General features: G+C 43.4%; 1 protein-coding gene across 2 annotated transcripts in view; it reads right to left on the bottom strand.

The window, feature by feature from the left end:
• Positions 1-15,390, bottom strand: part of SPINT2 (serine peptidase inhibitor, Kunitz type 2) — a 32,734-nt gene extending 17,344 nt beyond the window's left edge. Inside the window, exon 1 of one of the 2 annotated variants that reach the window (XM_084860868.1) lies at positions 14,762-15,390. In XM_084860868.1, coding sequence (XP_084716994.1) covers positions 14,762-14,867 — 106 coding nt within the window. In that variant the 5' untranslated portion in view covers positions 14,868-15,390. The remainder of the gene's footprint in view (positions 1-14,761) is intronic. The other variant, XM_084860867.1, reaches the window with a different exon arrangement.
• Between the last annotated feature and the right edge of the window lie 5,003 nt (positions 15,391-20,393).

Below are 20,393 nucleotides of genomic sequence, written 5' to 3'. Positions count from 1 at the left end.
GGTGTTTCTCTTTCATTGATTGGCTTATTTCACTCAGCATGATGTTCTCCAATTCCATCCAGGTTGCTGCAAATGATGAGAATTCCTTCTTTTTTATGGCAGCATAGTATTCCATTGTGTAGATGTACCACAGTTTTTTGATCCAATCATCTGCTGACGGGCACCTAGGCTGTTTCCAAATTCTGGCTATTGTAGATTGTGCTGCTATGAACATAGGGGTGCATATATAGGAACATCTTTTGTTCTAGTATTTGGTCTTTGACCCAGGTTCCCAACACTAAAGACCCTGGAAATCTCTGGAGTGATACAATTAGTTTTTGTATGCTAATGAGATGATGGGGGGAGGGGGGTTGAAGAGCTTCAAAATGGGGCTGTGTATCAGAAAGACCAAGGCCAGGTTAAAGATCTAGAACAGGGGTCGGCAACCTTTAAGACATAAAGAGCCACTTGGACCGGTTTTCGAAGGAAAAAAAAAACCTGGGAGCCGCAAAACCATTGCGACATTTAAAACAAATATAACACTGCATATATTGTTTCTTGCCTTAATGCTATATACCTGATCGTGCAGTTAGCTGTCAATTTGAAGAAAAACAGGACTTTTTCACTTAACAATGTAAAATATATTTTTGCAAATTAATAACTAATTAAAATATTTAATTTACCTGGTTAATGGGATTTTTGCTCCTGAACCTCAGTGCACAGTGTCTGCACATCAGGGCTGTAAGATGTTACCTTCATTTTCACACAGGCTTGCAAGTTGTCATCTGTGAGGCGTAATCAATGTTTGCTTTTAATATAGTTCATGTTGGAGAAGACCTGCTCACATACATATGTGGAGCCGAAGATCGACAGGACTCCAAATGCATACTTTTTCATGTTTATGTAAGTGTTGGGGATGGCATTCCATGTTTCGAACACAAGTTTGTCCTGTTTGGGAAGGTTTTCAATATCACTCCATTTATGATTCTGAGCCAGAATGGCCTTCTGACGGGCAACATCCTCAAGAGTAGCGGCCAAGCATTTGAACTTGGACACCCATATATCTTTGTCGGCTATATCGGCCAGTTCCATCTCAAGATCAGGTTGACTTACACCTGCAAATGCAATCATATTCAATAGGAATGGATCGATCGCCAGGGGAGTGACAGGGAAGGATAATGTGTTTTTTTCCTCTCTGAACTCACAGAATCGTTTCCCAAACGAACTTTGCATTGTGGTGATTGCAGACTTCAAATATTCCAAATTTATCATATCATGACTTTGTTTGAACTCTCTCAAAGAGGGTAAGTGAGACAGTGTACCTCTCTGTAAATCTTTGACAAACACTGTCAACTTGCGCTCGAATGCCAAAACCTCCTCCAGCATGTGCAGGGCTGTGCCTCCTTTTCCCTAAAGGGTTGTATTTAGTGTGTTTAGATGTGCTGTCATGTCTACCATAAAATGTAATTTTTCCAGCCACTCTGGTTGTTCCAGCTCAGGAAAGGTGAGCTCTTTGCTGGCCAGGAAAGTTTTTACTTCTTCCAAACATGCGACAAAGCGTTTTAGCACCTCGCCTCTGGACAGCCACCGGACCTTGTTGTGGAGCAGGAGGTCAGAATATATGCTTTCCACCTCATCCAATAGCAAACGGAACTGGCAGTGGTTTAAACCCTCTGCCATTATCTTATTAACAATCTGAATGACCACATCCATCACTTTTGTGCATTCCGGGGGAAATGTTTGAGCACACAATGCCTCTTGGTGCAGGATGCAATGAAATGAGAGCAGGGTTCTACCCAGAGCCTTCTGCAGTAGAGCCACAAAGCCCTTCTGTGCTCCTCTCATGCTCGGTGCGCCATCAGTAGCCACTGAGACCAGGTGGTTGGTGTTTATTTTTTCGGCACTTAAATAGTCCAGGACAATTTACAGATATCCTCACCCCTTGTTTAGCCGTAGTCCGGGGAGGAGGCGGCGCTGCCACCGGCAAGTCCCCGTGCAGCGCCTGGAAGATGACAGGGGCGGTGGGGTCGGGAGCCACCGGCAGCACCGCATCCTTGCAGCGTGGCCGCGCAACCAGGATGTTGTCGATGCTGAACATGCTGGCGGGCATCCCCGAACCCCGCGTGGGGCTGGGACCAGGACGGGACGGGGACGCTCGGAGAAGAAGCGCCTCAGCGTGTGGGGGGTCCGGAGCCGGAGCAAACCGAAAGAGAGCGCCGGTGAGCGCGGCTGCTCCCTCCCCACCCTGCCCCTGTGCCCGCCTCAACAAGTCACCTTTTTAAAAAAAAAAAACAATTCATCAGGCCCCCAATATTTTGTAAATTAATTAGTGAGCCATGCATGCCATAAAAATAATTCATCAGGCCCCCCAATATTCCGTAAATTAAATTGAGTAAATTAAATTTAAAAATGTAAATAATAATTTAATTAATTTATTTATTTAAAAAATTTTTATATAATAGCCAAAAATTTCCTACAGTGTACATCTTACAAAAGGACCTGTCTCCCATGCTTAACCAACAACAAAAATTAGTATTAGAGGCAAGTGATACAGCTCCCCGCCCGCCCCCTGTCGGCCCTGCTGGGAGCCGCAGCAAAGGTTCAAAAGAGCCGCATGCTGCTCTGGAGCCGCAGGTTGCCGACCCCTGGTCTAGAACATTCAGCCCTACCCTCCCTTCCAGGGAGGGGACAGGGGTGAGAACCTGAGTTAGGAGAGCTTTTGGGTTAGTGAACACATCCACATGACACGAGAGTGGCTGGCTCACACCCCACCCAGGACAGAAGCTTCTGTGATTGGGACCTTCTGGACCTCATCTATGTTGCCACCTGGCTATTCATCTGTATCCTTTATAATAAATCGGCAAATTTTGTTTTCCAGAATTCTGTGAGTGTTCTAGCAAATTATTGAACTACTAATCCCAAAGGTACATAAAAGGAATCTTCCATTTATAGCAAGTTAGTCAGAAGTACATATGACAACCTGGGATTTTTAAGTGGCATCTAGGGAAAAGGGGCATTTTGTGGGACTGAGCCCTTAACCAGTGGAGTCTGTGCTAATTCTGGGTACTATCAAAATTGAGTTATGAAAAAAAATTGAGTTATGAGTTAAACCATAGGACACCCCATCAGTGTCTGAGAACTTAAGAACTGCTTGATGTAGAAAAGCCCACACATCTGGTGTCAAACGTATTCTGTAGTAAACAGGAGAGTTTTCACTTTAAAGTCTTTTTTTTTTTTAATATATTTTTTTAATTGATTTTTCACAGAGAGGAAGGGAGAGGGATAGACAGCTAGAAACATCGATGAGAGAGAATCATCGACCAGCTGCCTCCTGTACACCCCCCACTGGAGATGTGTCCGCAACCAATGTACATGCCCTTGACCGGAATCGAACCTGGGACCCTTCAGTCCGCAGACCGACGCTCTATCCACTGAGCCAAACTGGTTTCAGCCACTTTAAAGTCTTTTCACGTTAAGGGCTAAGAATGTTAGCAAGAGAACAGTCTTGAGGACATTATAAATATAACTCAGCCCAAGTAGATGTGAAGGCCTCTGTGTGTGATTTATACCTGTTCTGGATCTAGTTAGTATAAAAGTGTTATTTGGCAAGTTTGTTAGCAAAATGTCCCCCTATGTTTCCTGCTAATAATGCATCATTAACCTTGAGTATAACTTGACAATGGGAAAGGGCATTTGCTCACTGTAACTTGAATTCACTAGTGAGGAGATTCAGTTGTCTTTCCTTCCATAGGCCCCACTGAGCTAAATTCTGTAGGCTTGCTCTGATGCATTTCTTTTTTCTTTTTTTTAAATGTTTTTATTGATTTTATAGAGAGGAATAGAGAAACATGGATCAGCGTCTCTGATACACTCCATACTGGGAATCAAGCCTGCAACCCAAGTATATGCCTTGTTGGGGAATCAAACCACTGACCTCTTGGTTCATGGGTCAACGCTCAACCACATAGCCAGGCTCTGAAGCATTTCTAGAAAACAATTCAAATGTAGTGTTGCCGAAACCGGTTTGGCTCAGTGGATAGAGCGTCAGCCTGCGGACTAAAAGGTCCCGGGTTCGATCCCAGTCAAGGGGATGTACCTTGTTTGCAGGCACATCCCCAGTAGGGGGTGTGCAAGAGGCAGCTGATCGATGATTCTCTCTCATCGATGTTTCTAACTCTCTATCCCTCTCTCTTCCTCTCTGTAAAAAATCAATAAAATATATTAAAAAACAAAACAAATGTAGTGTTGTCGTTAACACACACAGGTTAATATCAGAAGATTGCTGTGAAGATTTTAATAGTTTTTGATCCATTACAAGTGCTTAAAACATTTAGCACAAAGCTTTGAATAAATAATAGATATTATACTTTTATGAAGACCAGACTAAAATACTAATAGAGAAAGTGGCTACAAAAATAAAGAGAAGGCTGACACACTTCACTGGAAAGTCCAACTTTCAGGATATAAGGAATACAGAAAATCAAAAATACAACCTCAGATTAAAGAATTGATCAAACCAGCTTAATCACTCCTTCCCTTGGTTTTTCTGCTATGTACCATTTGTCATGACTGAAGTGACAAAACTCCCTATGTTCACCTAAAGTAAGGTAATGGCAAACTATCACACAGATTGAACTCCTGCACCAGGAGATTGTCATGAGATCAAGAGTTCAGGGACAGAAAGTCCAAGGGTGGGACTGGAGAAAATAAGGAAAAAATATGCCTTGGTTACCTATTTGGACTGCAAATATCTTTCCTCTGAAGACTGAGAGAATCCCATTGTACGAGTGAAGAGTTAGTCAATACCAGTGAGGTAAGCAAGCTGTTTTAATTCTACCATGCCAAATTCCAAAGTTGACATTTATTTTATAATAGGCCTTAATTCACATATTTTGGTAGCTAGATAAGTTTTACATACTTGAGTACTTCTGTTTACAGGGTGGAAAACTACTAACTATCCATCTCCTCTAGGTCCAAGTATCTGGAAGTTGTCATTAATAGGATAATTCAGAAACTTTAAAATAGCCTGTAGGTATTTATGAGGAAAGAATATTTACATGGAAAAACCCAACTTCAATTATAAGGCTCATAAAATCTTGATGTTTTAGATATAAAATCTTGGCATTTTAAGATATAAAATATTTAGATAAAGTTTACATTTCATAAACTACCAACACTACACAACCAGCACTCCTTCCCACTGGCATTTCATATTTTCATATTCATCACCCAAACAGGACTATAAATTATACTCTTACCTAAATTCATAACTAGAAATACAGTAGCCCATCTGAACAACTTGGAAACAGTTTCAAAGTCTTTCATGAAACTGTTAGTTCACATTCAGGGGATCTTAACCTTGTTTGAATAATGGATCATTTTCAGAAACTGATAAAACAGATTGGACCCTCTTCCTAGAGCAGTGTTTCTCAACCTGTTTTTTAATATCACACTCCTCACCCACCCCAAGGATCCTTGAGATGTTTTTCCTTAGTTACCCCAGGAAATTCCAATACCACACATACTGTATACTTTTTTATACAGAGTGGCCCTTTAAAAGGTCATAAACTGTTGTATTATATAATATCTCCTCCAACCCCCCGAACATGCCTTAGAAACTGGGAAACACATGGACAAAATATCACATGTGAATTTAGGGACTTCAGATTAAAAGGCTTCTGAAGACACAGACCCAGGACCCCATTGATGAGATTCATCTCAAACATGTGAAAAACAACAATTAAATTTTTACCCTTATTTCTTTTTATTTATTTGAAAGAGACAGAGAGAGAAAGAGAGAGAGAGAGAGAGAGAGAGAGAGAGAGAGAGAGAGAGAGAGAATATCTGTATTGTTCCATTTATTTATGAATTCATTAGTCGATTCTTCCATGTGCCCTGACCTGCAACCTTGGCACATTGGGATGATGCTCTAACCCAGTGTTTTTCAACCTTTTTTGGGCAAAGGCACACTTGTTTCATGAAAAAAATCACGAGGCACACCACCATTAGAAAATGTTAAAAAATTTAACTCTGTGCCTATATTGACTATATATAAAGTAATTCTCTTGAATAGGAATCAAATAAACACAAAGAAAGTATTTTATAATTACTTTATTATGAAATATTAAGTAAACAAAATAGTGAAAAATTATAAAATTCTTGTCTTGTCTGCACCTACGGCACACCAGGCAACATCACTAGTGTGCCGCGGAACAGCGGTTGAAAAACGCTGCTCTAACCAACTGAGCTACCCAGCCAGGGCAACCCTTATTTCTAAAACTGTTTCTTCAAAGTTCCTGGGCTTCACATTCCATCACAGGGAGTTTTCAAAAAAATCTTGCCAGAAACAACACCTGAAATAACATTTGTGACCAGGATCATACAAAAATATCCATAATCCATAAGCTAATGATTCTAGACTCATCTGTGAATTAGTCATATGACCATCAGCCTCTGTGGTTATGAAATCATTTTGGTGTGACTTCTTCAGAGTTATCTCCCCTCTCATGAATCACAGGCTACCATATCCCTTATTTGGCCTTCCCTGTCAGTCTAAGGTCATAGCAAACAGAGGCTTGGCTGTCTGGCCAACTACCAAGAGACAAGCTTGAGCAAGCAAATGACTCTGGGGAGAGGTAAAATGAGAAACAGGTGGGGCAGTGGCAGTGAAAGAGAAGCTGGCTTTCTCTATCACAGGCTGCACTTTCAAATGCTGACCAGGACAAAAGAATGTTTCTGATGGAAAATATCTTTTTCCACAAGGTCCATTCTCCCTCTGTGGACTGAAAAGGAAGGCCCTGGATGTTCTTTAGGGATTGTTGCCATTGGAGCTTCAAAGCCCATGTCTTACTTTTCTTCAAAGTACTCATCCCCAGATCTATATTCATTGTTCAATTCTTTATTGTATTGTCATCTCTTCACAATGTAACTACCATAGACTGTGTGTCTTTTTTTCAGTGCTCTGTTTCCCAGACCTAAAAATAAAGCTTGGTATGTGCTCAATAAATGTGTTGAATAATTATTTCTAACTGTCTTGGAACCACTTTCTTGCCTGCAAGCAGAACAAGAGCCTCTTCTACGGCGGACAAGAATACCAGAAGATGCTATTTTGGAGAACCCCCAGCTGATCATCAATACTAACTGCACTTTAGCTCCTATCTTTGTCTTTGATCATCCATGGGGGTGAGAAGAAGAGAAAAATGTACTAATAAACGCTTATTGGAGATTTGCTAAAGTTCACCCTTTTAGTCAAAGTTCTGAGGAAACTGTAATTAACCCAAGAGGGGGATGGAAACTGAAAGTCACCTGAAAGTGCAACAGAGGCTCTCAATTGCTGCATTTGTCCTCAGCATAAGTCCCAAAAAATAAGTCCCAGGACGGGATAAAGGGATAAAGGTATTGGCAACAGTTATTTATAGTATGCCTAACTGACCACTCCCTAAAGGAATTTTTGAGGTTTTGAAGAGGAATATATTACTGTCCTTATATTGATCAAAATTACCTATTTGGGGGCCCTCCAAATACCTGGGGAAGAGAAGAAAAAATTATGCACATTTGTGGTCACCTGATAAGGGGTTTTCCCCTCCTTAACATCAATAATACACACATACACTCACTGTACAATTCATAAAGTTGTTTCATCCACTTCTACTTATTAAATGGAGCATATTCTTAAGGTGGAAGTCACAGCTCCAATGTTTACAGATACAGAGGGCAGGCCAAGTGAATAAACATACCCTTTGGGAGAGGAGTACCTAGCCTGTCCAAGCCGATGGTGATATGTGGGAATATAGGCCGGGTGGGTGCCAGATCTTCATATTTTCAGCAAGGCCAAAACAAATTTTCCCATTAAAAATTCCAAATTCTAGAAATGACAAGTCACATAAAGTCTGTTTGAGGCCTCCAAGGAATGGTCGATTTATACTTTCTTTGTGCTTTCCATGATTCTCCTCTCACCTGCTTATCACATCAGTTCCAGCATACCCATCATCCTGTTTTTGTGGGGTTTTTTTATATTTTTTTAAAATAAATTTTTATTGTTCATATTATTACAAATGTTCCTTCCTCCCGCCACCCCTCAATTGCTCTCCTCCACCAGGTTCCCATCCCACCCTCTGCCCTTTCCCCACCCCCATTGTCCTCATCCATAGGTGCACAGTTTATGTTCAGTTTCTTCCCACATCCCCCTCTCCCCTTTTCCCCAAGAATCGTCAGTTCACTCCCCTTCCATACCTCTGATTCTATTATATTCACCAGTTAATATTGTTCATCAGATTTTTTTTTAATTTCCTTGGTTTTTAGATTCACTTGTTGAAAGTTACGTATTTGTTGTTCATAATTTTTATCTTTATTTACTTTCTCTTCCGAAAGAACCCCCTTCAGCAATTCATATAATTCTGGTTTGGCAATGATGAACTCCTTTAGCTTTTTTTTTTTATTAGTGAAGCTCTTTATCTGGCCTTCGATTCAGAGTGATAGCTTTGCTGGATAGATTATCTTTGGCTGTAGGTTCTTGCTATTCATCACCTTGAATATTTCTTGCCATTCCCGTCTGGCCTGCATGGTTTCTGTTGAGAAATCAGCTGACAATCGTATAGGTGCTCCTTTATAGGTAACTGCCTGCTTTGCTCTTGCTGCTTTTAATATTCTCTGTCTTTTGCTCTTGGAATTTTAATTATGATTTGTCTTGGTGTGGTCCTCTTTGGATTCCTTTTGTTTGGAGTTCTGTGCGCTTCCTGGACTTGTAAGTCTAATTCTGTCACCAGGTGGGGGAAATTTTCTGTCACTATTTCTTTCAGTATGTTTTCGATATCTTGCTCTCTCTCATCTTCTGGGACCCCCATAATTCTGATGTTGGTTCGCTTGAAGTTGTCCCAGAGGTTTCTTACATTATCTTCAATTTTCTGGATTCTCTTGTCTTCTTGCTTCTGCGGAGGAGAGTCTTCTGGCTCTTTATGTTCCAAATCTTTGACTTGATTCTTGCGATCTTCCATTCTGTTTTTAGGACTCTGTATAATATTTTTTATTTCAGACAATGTATTCTTTATTTCTTGTTGATCCCTTATCATTTCTTGTTGATTTCTTATTAATTCTAGTTGATCCCTTTGCATGTCCTCATAGGACTTATCGACCTTTTCTAGGAAATTCTTGAAAAACCTTTTAAGCGTAGATTTCAACTCTGTATCCAGTCGCTTTTTGTCCTCCATTTCTTTCATTTGTGATCTATTTCGTTGTCGCATTATCGCAGCTTCCCTAATGGGGCGAAGTTTCAGGGTGGGCCTACAGCCTTGGCTTATGTCAGCCCCGCCCTATGCCCGCTCTATGCGGTTCCTGGGTCTCAGGGTCCTTCAGTACTCGCTGCAAGTGCCTCTGAGAGAAAGGTGCCCTCGATTTTCGCCTGCTACCAAACAGTCTAGGCCAGTGTTTCCCAAACTTCTCTCATGATGAGAATCACCTGGTGGAGTTGTTAAAATACAGATTCCTGAAATCCAACTAAAAAGTGCTAAACTAGAATTTTTGGGAACATATAAGTAAAATTGTATACTTAACTAGTGCAGGCCTGGTCACCCCACTAGTTAAGTATACAATTTTACCTATATGTTCCCAAAAATTCTAGTTTAGCACTTCTTAGTTGGGATTCAGGAATCTGTATTTTAACAATTCCACCAGGTGATTCTCATCATGAGAGAAGTTTGGGAAACACTGGTCTAGGCTCTCCCACAATGAGCCCGGAACTGGGGTTCAGTTCAGTTGGAAGTGGGATTGGAGGTGGCGTTTAGAGCAGTCTGGAGCCTCAGACTCCTTCCCTCCAGGGCAATCACGCGGCACAGCCAACCGTCCCTTCTCTGAGTGCAATGTGCGTGCCTCCGGGACCTCCTTTTGCCGCTCCCCCAGGGCTCCGCCTTACAGCCCAGCTCCCTGTGGATGAGCCTGGGTCCCTGGGGTCTGGCCTAGAACTGGTGTTCAGAGCAGTCGGAACTGGGGCCCAGCACAGTCGGAGCTTTTATCTCCTTCCTGCTAGGGAAGGCCAGCCAGGCATTCAGCCGCTCTCCTCTCCGGCTCTGTCCTCTCCGCACGCACCGCGTGTCTCCGTACCTTAGGCTTTTACAGCTTCTCCTCGCTTCCTTCTGGTTTTCTCCTTGCTTCTCGTTGTAGAATTTCCAGTCGACTTTCCTGTAGTTCTGGGTAATGTCCATTTTATATTTTAGTTGTATTTTATTGAAATTGTTGTGTGTGGCTGCGGCTAGGTGTTTACCTGGGCAGCCATCTTGGATTTGTTATTTGTTGATCTGTTTTTTTAAAATATTTTATTGATTTTTTGCAGAGAGGAAAGGAGAGGGATAGAGCGTTAGAAACATCAATGAGAAAGAAACATTAATCAGTTGCCTCCTGCACACCCCCTTCTGAGGATGTGCCCACAACCAAGGGACATGCCCTTGATGGGAATGGAACCTGGGACCCTTCAGTCCGCAGGCTGACGCTCTATCCACAGAGCCAAACTGGTTAGGGCCCACCATCCCGTTTTGTTACCATTTCCCTTTCCCCAACTCTTAGGGCTTCTCTATTTATGACCTATCTTAAGCAAAATCTCTCATTTTCTCAATCACTTCTCTAAACATGGTGACTTTCTTATCTCTAACCTAATCTGTTCTCCCCTCTAAGTGAGTAGTTCTCCTGGCTCCTAGGTGCTACTTCCATTCTATCTCCATCCTCTCCCCAGGCCCCCAGCTAAGAATCTTATCATCAGAGTAGATAGTATCCACCTGGGGCATCATCTTCTGACCTAGGCCATTATACCTCATTTCTCCATGATTTTAGCTCCAGGCTCACTGCCATTCCTCCTCCTCCCATCATCATTCTTGGTGATTTCCATATCCAGGCCCAAGATCCTAGGATCATTCTGATCTCTTGGTTTGTAGATTTCCTCTCCTTCAAAGATCTTCTCCTCCCCCAGACTCTTCCAGGCCTTTTCTAAATAATTGCAGTCTAGCCAAAGCCGGTTTGGCTCAGTGATAGAGCGTTGGTCTGCGGACTGAAAGGTCCCAGGTTCGATTCCAGTCAGGGGCATGTACATTGGTTGCGGGCACATCCCCGGTGGGGGGTGTGCAGAAGGCAGCTGGTCGATGTTTCTCTCTCATCGATGTTTCTAGCTCTCTATCTCTCCCCTTCCTCTCTGTAAGAAATCAATAAAATATATATTTTTAAAAAAATAATAATTACAGTCTAGCCCTAGCCGGTTTGGCTCAGTGGATAGAGCGTTGGTCTGGGGACTGAAGGGTCCTGGTTCGATTCCCATCCACGTCACACCCCCAGATTTTAGGTTCAACCCCCAGAAGGGGAGATATGCAGGAGGCAGTCAATCAATGATTCTCTTTCATCACTAATGTTTCAATCTCTCTCCCGCTCCCCCTCTGAAATCAATACAAATATAATTTTTAAAATAAATCTGTAGCCTCTTCAGAAGTTCAGTTTCATGCATCTCATTCACTGCCCACCATATCCTACCTTTCTTACCTAGTTCATTTCCTCCAAAACCTCAATTTCAACAATCCATTGGCCCTAAACCTTTCCAAGACTTCTCAACCCCTTCATGTCTTCACGAAGATTAAATTCCTTGATCTACTATTATAATCAGCCCCTAAACATTTCTTTACCACACACTTTTATATGACAGAGCCTATGCAGCTCCACCCTACTTATCTGACAAAGCCTATGCAGTTGCATGTGGCTAGAGAAATGCCTCATTCAGGGAAAATCAAAATAATCAGGGAAGAAGAGACGAAGAAGACGACGAAGAAGAAGAAGACGACGACGACGACGACGACGACGACGACAACGACAACGACGAAGAAAAAGATAGAAAGCTTTCAAACAAACAACTTCAGATAAGCAAGGGCTTTAGTTGACTACCACGATGAAGAAAAAGATAGAGAGCTTTCAAACAAACAACTTCAGATAAGCAAGGGCTTTAGTTGACCCAGCCAAACAGGAGTACTTCTGAAAGGTCAGTAGGTTCAGCCATCTGCAGCAGTCAGGGAGGCCACTGAGAACAGAGTTTCTGCAGCCAGACCTGGCTTTGTCAATTACTATTCTGTGACCTTAGATAAGATCGGTAACGTCACACCACAGTTGTCTCAAGAATTAAATAACACATACAGCAGGGGTGGAGAGCATCAGGCCAGTGAAATCATTTGGTCTGACCCTGCCAAGGCATTAGTGGTGAATTAATTAAATGTTTGACCAAATGTAGCAGGCTAGTTTTTAATTTGATACTTTTGTATGGCCCTCTAATGATATAAATATCTAAATGGCCCTTGGCAGAAAAAAGGTTCCCCTGACATACAGGCGCAGAGTAAGCAATAGATGTTAGTCCCAAACTCGGTTTTGATAAAGTCCATGCCAGGTAACTGGAAGGTACTATACATCCTTAACATAATTAATTCATCTACAAAAGTCCAGAAGGGCTGACAAATCCTGGTTCAGACTGCAAGAATAATGAACAAAGAATAAGAATAATGCGTTCCTAATTCTTATTCCTCTAGAGCTGAGCCCTTGACATACCCATTAACTCATTCTCCCCCCCCCCCCTGCCTCAGGCAAAGGGAAATTAAGTTTTCAGAAATGACTGCAGGTGATGACTTATTGCACATTTACACCCAATATGCTGGCCTATGCCTATAAAGCCACTGGCTCCTGCCTATTTCTCTCATTTCACATACATACTCCTCCAATTCTCCCTTCCTCCTTTTTTGATCCAGCCACACACACTGGCTGGCTAGCTCTCCTGGTCTTTTTCTTCAAAACCACCATGTGTGTTCCAGGCTCAAGGCCTTTGTACTCCATTACTTCCAACTGGACATTCAGCCCTAAGGTTTTTGTGTGGCTGTCACCTCCTCACTTTTTATCTTAGAGCTCAAATGTGGCCCTCCTCAGAGAGATCTCCCCTGACTACCGAACTGAAGTGACCCCATCAGACATATTTTTATATGGATCTTACAAGAAGCACATGCCAGGCACCCACCTGAGAGGGGTTGGGTATGGAAGGGTGGCACAATTCTAAGAACACAATCTTGCTGAAGGATATAAAAGACTAGGAGAGGCCGAAACTGGTTTGGCTCAGTGGATAGAGCGTTGGCCTGCGGACTGAAGGGTCCCAGGTTCGATTCCGGTCAAGGGCATGTATCTTGGTTGTGGGCACATCCCCGGTATGGGGTGTGCAGGAGGCAGCTGGTCGATATTTCTAGCTCTCTATCCCTCTCCCTTCCTCTCTGTAAAAAAAAAAATCAATAAAATATACATATTTTTAAAAATAAAAATAAATAAATAAAAGACTAGGAGAGGAAGCACAGGAACATAGATATTTATATATCCGAGTCACAGAGCAAGTCATAGAGAAAGCATGGCAAGAGAAGCAAATTGCCTCAAAATATACACATGGAATCTGAATAGTTCCGACTAGGCACTTAGGGAACGCCTAGTCGGAACTAGGGGGAAAAATGAAGTTTGGAACCTGTTGCTTTTTTCTCATAGAGAAAAAATCATAGAGAATAAAATTTTAGGTGATACTGGGGGGGAAAAGTGGCCCCCATCATCTTATTTCACCTCATTTGTGTACTTCACCCTGTTTGTTCTTAGTAATTTAATATTGTGGTGAGTGCTCTTTATTTAAATGTTTACTCACTGTCTCTCCTACCAGATTATAAATCCTGGGAGTGCAGAGTTGTGGCTTGTCTGAGTCACAAGCACTGTCCCTGACACATAGCAAGGCCTCAAAAAATTTTGCTGAACCAATGAATTCTTCCAACAGTTATTTTCAAGGCCCACTTGTGCTTGTCTTAAGAAGTTAAGGTTCTAACAACACCTGTTCAAAAAGACCTTTCAAGCTAAACTTCTTTAAGAGTGGAGAGGTTTTAATCCGAACCTCTTAATAAATCTAAATCCTCACCTGAGGACATGTTTTTTTATTGATTGTAGAGAGGGAGGGAGAGGAAGAGAAACATCGAAGGAGAAACATCCGCTGTCTCCCGCACAAGCCCGAGGAGGAGGAGAGGTGTTGGGGGAGGGGAATCAAACCCGCAACCTAGGTATGTGCCCTGACCGGGAATCGAACTCGCAACTTTTGGTGTACAGGACAATGCTTCAACCAATACTCTTAATACTCTTCTTATACCGTGGCATCTGGTAAAATTCCTCCCCTCCAACACTTTTGCTTTTCTTCTCCTTCCTGTTGACTTCACTGAGAATCACCTTCCTTCTTGGAGGCGCTCCACTGCAGCTGAACCAGAAAGGTTTCTCAGGAGGCTGATGTCCAAGATCTGAAGAGGTGGGGGTGGAGCCTGCTTCCAGAAGCAAACTGCCACCAAGTCACAAACCCTTCCTCCCAGGCCTCCGAGGCTTTCCTGAGCCTTGGGACTTTCTGCGCCCAGGAAGCGGCAGGCCTTCGGGGGGGCCCTCACCCCTTCCTGCCACAGGGAGGGGCCGCGCTGGTCCCCTCCCTCACCCACTGGAAACTCCCTCACCCACTGGATCCTCCGCCGGCCTCACTCCCCAGAGCTGCCAAACCCCTTCTCTGGGCCGGCGCACTCGCCCAGGGGGGCTCCACCACACCCGCTGTGGGTTTCACCACGTCGCCCCCCGCCTCCCCTGCCAATTCTCCCCACTCAGACCTTGTTCAGGGCCTCTCGGATCCAACTTACACCCCCGCCCCACATCCTGCCCCTAACGTCCCGTCTTCGGCCTCTCGGCCACCCACTCCTCCCTGGAGACCCGCCCGGGCACTCACCGTGGACGTCACGTTCTCCGTCGGCCGCTGCGACCCCGAAGAGGAGCAACGATGCCAGCAGGGCGAGGAGCGCCGGGCACCGCCTCGGCCCACACAGCTGCGCCATGTCTAGCTCCACCGGCCGCGCGCGGCGAAGCCTCCAGCCGCCGGCCGTTGGGGTCTCGCGATCAGGTGCGAGAAGCCCCTTGCTGCGCACGCGCACTGGAGCCCCTCGCGGGCAGGTGCGGACGCTCGAAGAGGGGCTGCGCGGGCGCCGGCACTGGTGCTGGCGCCGAAGTCTCCGGAAGAAAGCCCCTTTCTCTATCGCCTATGCCCACAACGCGGGAGAACGCTCCTCACTCGCCCCGTGGCCCCCAGTAACACACAGCGACTGTCCACCGTTCAGAGCCCACCACACGGCAATGGCTCGGTGGGGACTGGAGCCGATGGCGGCCGCCTGGAAGGAGACGTCTAAGGTGGCCGTGGCGCCTGGGAGGGGACGGGCGCACCTGGCGCAGGCGCAGGGAGCAGGCACCTGCGCGGTTTCTTCCTCCCTCGGCGCACCTGGGTCCGCCCCCGGCGCTGGGGAAAGGGCCCGGGCTCACGTTGGCTCCGCCCCGGGTAAAGCCTGGCTTGCGGGTAGGCGCTTGCCGGCTGAGCTCAGGCTTCCTGCTACCCTTTCCCCGTGCCGGTAGGTGATGACCTAGTACCTTCGCCCAACTCCAAGTGGGAGCAGAGGGCGCACACACGCTCTTCCTAGAAATCTGGCTTTTTGCCCGCCTCAATTCACCCTGCCTTTGAAGAAGAGCATTTTTTTTTCTTTTTCTAAATTCGACGTTCCCTAAGCGCCTAGTCGGAACTTGGTAATGCAGCATTGACCACGTCAGACTAGTTCCTGCGTCTCCAGATAGGAGCAGCCACAGGGCAGAGTGATTGGGGAAGCACAGGCCAAGTGATCATGAGCTGGGGTGGTGAATGATGGGAACCCAGACAAATCCCCGCTTCAGTGTGAAGAAGGGTTTCCCCGGAGGAGGTGACAGACTTATGAATGAACACTAGCTTCTATGGTTCTCTGTCCTGAGAAGTAGACAAATTATTCACCAGACTGGGATATGGGGCAGCGATAGGGAAGCACAGGCAGAGTAATCAGCCCCTAAAGAAGGAAAGCCCAGAGGAAGTACCTGACGTAACTTGGCTTCCTGGAAGAGAATCTCAAAAGGAGGATGGAGTGGGACGGGCATATAGAAAAAGAGGAAAATAAAGGAGACCGGAGACCTACTGAGCTGGGTAGTGGAGGAGGACCCATGAGGAGGTGGTTTTAAAAATGAACACTGACAAATTAAAAGAGACAATAGACAAACATTCCAGGAATTATAACAGCAAAGCAAAAAAAAAACCAAAAAAAACCCCAAGTTAAGAAAGACAACAGTATGTTATAGGAGCCAGGGCCACTCCCACTAGTCAGCCTCCCTCCTGACATATTAATACAGGGGTGGACAAAATAAATAATACAAGAATAAACTGTTTTCTGTACTTACCTATTATAAACCTATTTTTGCCCACCCCTGACATGTAAAGAGCCTTAATTGGGTAAAATGGTATTTACCTTAAAGTTTTATGCCAGCCATCTTCTTTAATCTTGCAGCGAGGTCCTGGGACTCCAGATCAAGATTCATATTGTGAGCCCAAAGATCTCTCCAGCACTTGAGCACTCCACCCCTTCCCCTATCCCGCTAAGCCCAGGCTTGAACAAGAAGACTGAAAGGACTATAGTAAGATGTGAGGCTGATGAGGAGGCACAGGCATCATTCATTCATTCATTCATTCATCTATTCATCTATTCCTTCCTTCGGTAATTCATTGAGTAACCACTGTGAGTCAGGTACTGTTGTAAATGCTTGAGAAGATACAACAGCAAACAGCAAAATTTGTGCTTTTTGGAACTCCTTTTATATTGTTGGGAACAGTGGTGGAACTAACTTTTTTACTACACCTCCTCCTCTTTTTTTTTTTTTTTTTAAATATATTTTATTGATTTTTTACAGAGAGGAAGAGAGAGGGATAGAGAGTTAGAAACATTGATGAGAGAGAATCATCGATCAGTTGCCTCCTGCACACCCCCCACCGGGATATGCCCGCAACCAAGGTACATGCCCTTGATTGGAATCGAACCCGGGACCTTTCAGTCCGCAGGCCGATGCTCTATCCACTGAGACAAACTGGTATTGGCTCCTTCTCTTTGATAGAAAATTATTTTAATAATTATTTTATTTGTTATTTCATTTTATTTATTTATTTTTTTAATATATTTTATTGATTTTGTACAGAGAGGAAGGGAGAGAGATAGCAAGTTAGAAACATCGATGAGAGAGAGTCATCGATCAGCTGCCTCCTGCACACCCCCTACTGGGGATGTGCCCGCAACCAAGGTACCTGCCCTTGACCAGAATCGAACCCGGGACCCTTCAGTCCCCAATCCACTGAGCCAAACCTGTTTAGGCTGTTATTTCATTTTAAAATTAACAATTGAAAATGAATAGATTTCAATTTTAGACATATTACTCAAAGAATATTTCATGTATAAATAAAAATTTGCATTTACCAAATAAAAATATTATACCTTGCAGTTCATACCATGATTCACTATTTTAAAATTTAAACACAAAAACTCCAAAGGAATAGAGTGGCTGTAGAGTTTCTTCATCTTTAGGATCATAGTGCTATCATTCTAATTTCTTTTCTTTTTTTTTAATATATTTTATTGATTTTTTACAGAGAGGAAGGGAGAGAGATAGAGAGCTAGAAATGTCGATGAGAGAAAAACATCGATCAGCTGCCTCCTGCCTACCGGGGATGTGCCTGCAACCAAGGTACATGCCCTTGACCGGAATCGAACCTGGAACCTTTCAGTCTGCAGACCGACGCTCTACCACTGAGCCAAACCGGTTTTGGCTATCATTCTAATTTCTAATCTGTTATTTAAATTCAAGAATATGTAGAATCACAGAAATTAGAGACTCAAGCTGTGCCTGATACAAACCTAAATGATTCTAAATTATTATGAACTTATTTTCAAAATGGACCATAAAGCTGAATCTTTAGGTGTTAGAGGTTAACTCTGGGAATTCTCTATACAGGCCAACCTAGGAGAGACTCTGGATTTGGTCCCAGACCACTGCAATAAAGCAAGTAAAAGGAAGTTGTAATCATTTTTTTCTGGTGGAAGGTCTTGCCTTCAATTTGTAAAAAAAAAAAAAAATAACATCTGTGAATAAAAAATAAAATAACATCTTGTTCTTATCTATCTATTTATTTGTTTTGTTTTGAACTTCGCAATAAAGCGAAGTTCAAAACAAAACAAATAAATAGTTAAGAACAAGGTATATCTGTATTTGTTTCCCTGTAGAACATTGTGGCAAATAGATGTTGGGAAGCCCTCATGTTCATGGCCTGTATAATCCCCTCCCCTCAAGTGTGAGCAGAACCTGTGGCTTGTTGTAACCACTAGAATATGGCAAAGGAGGTTCATGATTACATTACATTATGTAAAACCCCATGTTAATGAACTGGAGAGAGAAAATCTCCTTGCTGGCTTTGAAATAATTTACTACATTGTGAGAGGACTTATGGAGAGGACCACACAGCAAGTAAGTGTAGATGGCCTCAAGGAGCTAAGAGGAACCACATGGACTTTAGGAGAATCCAAGATGGCAGCATAGGTAACACCTAATTGCAGCCTCACACAACAATTTCAATAAAATACAACTAAAATACAAAATAGACATTACCCAGAACTACAGGAAAGTTGACTGACTGGAAATTCTACAACGAGAAGGAAAGAGAAAATCAGAAGGAAAAGCAGAGGAGCTGTAAAAGCCTAAGGTACGGAGACACGTTGTGCACGCAGAGAGGATGGAGCCGGAAATGAGGGGGAAGCTGAGTGCCTGGCTGGCGTTCCCTAGCAAGAAGGAGATAAAAGCTCCGGACTGTGCTGACCCCCAGTTCTGATTGCACTGAACCCCAGTTCTAGGCCAGACCCTGGGGACCCAGGCTCATTCAGAGGGAGCCTGGGCTATAAAGTGGAATCTCAGGGGAGCAGCGAAAGGCAGTCCCAGAGGAGCGCACATTACGCGCAGAGAAGGGATGGTTGGCTGTGCCGTGGGATTGCCCTAGTGGGAAGAGGACAAGAGCTCCAGACTGCTCTGAACTCCACTTCCAACCCCACTTCCAACTGAACTGAATCCCAGTTCTGGGCTCATTGGGGGAGAGCCTAGACTATTTGATAGCAGGCAAAACTCGAGGGCACCTTTCTCTCAGAAGTGCCTCCACCCTGAAACTCTGCCCCATCCAAGCTGAACACAGAGACTTTTAAGGCTACCAACTCAGGGAAGCTGGAAAATGCTGAGACAAGGAAACAGATCACAAACGAAAGAAATGGAGGACAAAAAGAGACTGGATATAGAGTTCAAAACCATGCTAATAAGGTTTTTCAAGGATTTCCTAGAAAAGGCTGATAAAATAAATGAGACCTATGAGGATATGAAAAGGAATCAACTAGAAATAATAAGGGATCAACAAGAAATAAAGAATACATTGTCTGAAATAAAAAATATACAGAGTCCTGAAAACAGAATGAAAGATCGCAAGAATCAAGTCAAAGATTTGGAACATAAAGAGCCAGAAAACACTCCTCCGCAGAAGCAAGAAGACAAGAGAATCCAGAAAGTTGAAGATAGTATAAGAAATCTCTGGGACAACTTCAAGCAAACCAACATCAGAACTATGGGGGTCTCAGAAGAAGAGAGAGAGCAAGATAGTGAAAACATACTGAAAGAAATAGTGACAGAAAATTTCCCCCACCTGGTGAAAGAATTAGACCTACAAGTCCAGGAAGCGCACAGAACCACAAACAAAAGGAACCCAAAGAGGACCACACCAAGACACATCATAATTAAAATTCCAAGAGCAAAAGACAAAGAGAGAATATTAAAAGCAGCAAGAGCAAAGCAGGTAGTTTCCTATAAAGGAGCACCCATATGATTGTCAGCTGATTTCTCAACAGAAACCATGCAGGCCAGACGGGAATGGCAAGAAATCTTCAGCCAAAAATAATCTACCCAGCAAAGCTATCACTCTGAATCGAAGGCCAGATAAAGAGCTTCACTAATAATAAAAAAAAAAAAGCTAAAGGAGTTCATCATTGCCAAACCAGAATTATATGAATTGCTGAAAGGTGTTCTTTCAGAAGAGAAAGAAAATAAAGATAAAAATTATGAATAACAAATATGTAACTATCAACAAGTGAATCTAAAAACCAAGGGAATTAAAAAAAATCTGATGAACAATATTAACTGGTGAATATAATAGAATCAGAGGTAAGGAGAGTGGGAAGAGACTGAACATAAACTGTGCAGCTATGGATGAGTTCAATGGGGGGTGGGGAAAGGGCAGAGGGTGGGGTGGGAACCTGGTGGAGGGGAGCAATGGAGGGAGGTAAAATGAGGAACATTTGTAATAATGTGAACAATAAAGATTTATTTAAAAAAAATAAATAAAAATTTAGAAGAGTGAAAAAAAAAATAATAAGAGGAACCGCATGGACAGCCAGTAGTAATATGAAGACCAAATCCCTCAAGTTATTAGAACAAATCTT

The sequence above is a fragment of the Pipistrellus hanaki genome, assembly GCF_964339955.1.
Source record: "Pipistrellus hanaki genome assembly, chromosome: 15".
Taxonomy (NCBI): domain Eukaryota; kingdom Metazoa; phylum Chordata; class Mammalia; order Chiroptera; family Vespertilionidae; genus Pipistrellus; species Pipistrellus hanaki.
Note: the sequence above shows the minus strand (reverse complement) of the source record. Positions and strands in the feature narration are given on the sequence as shown.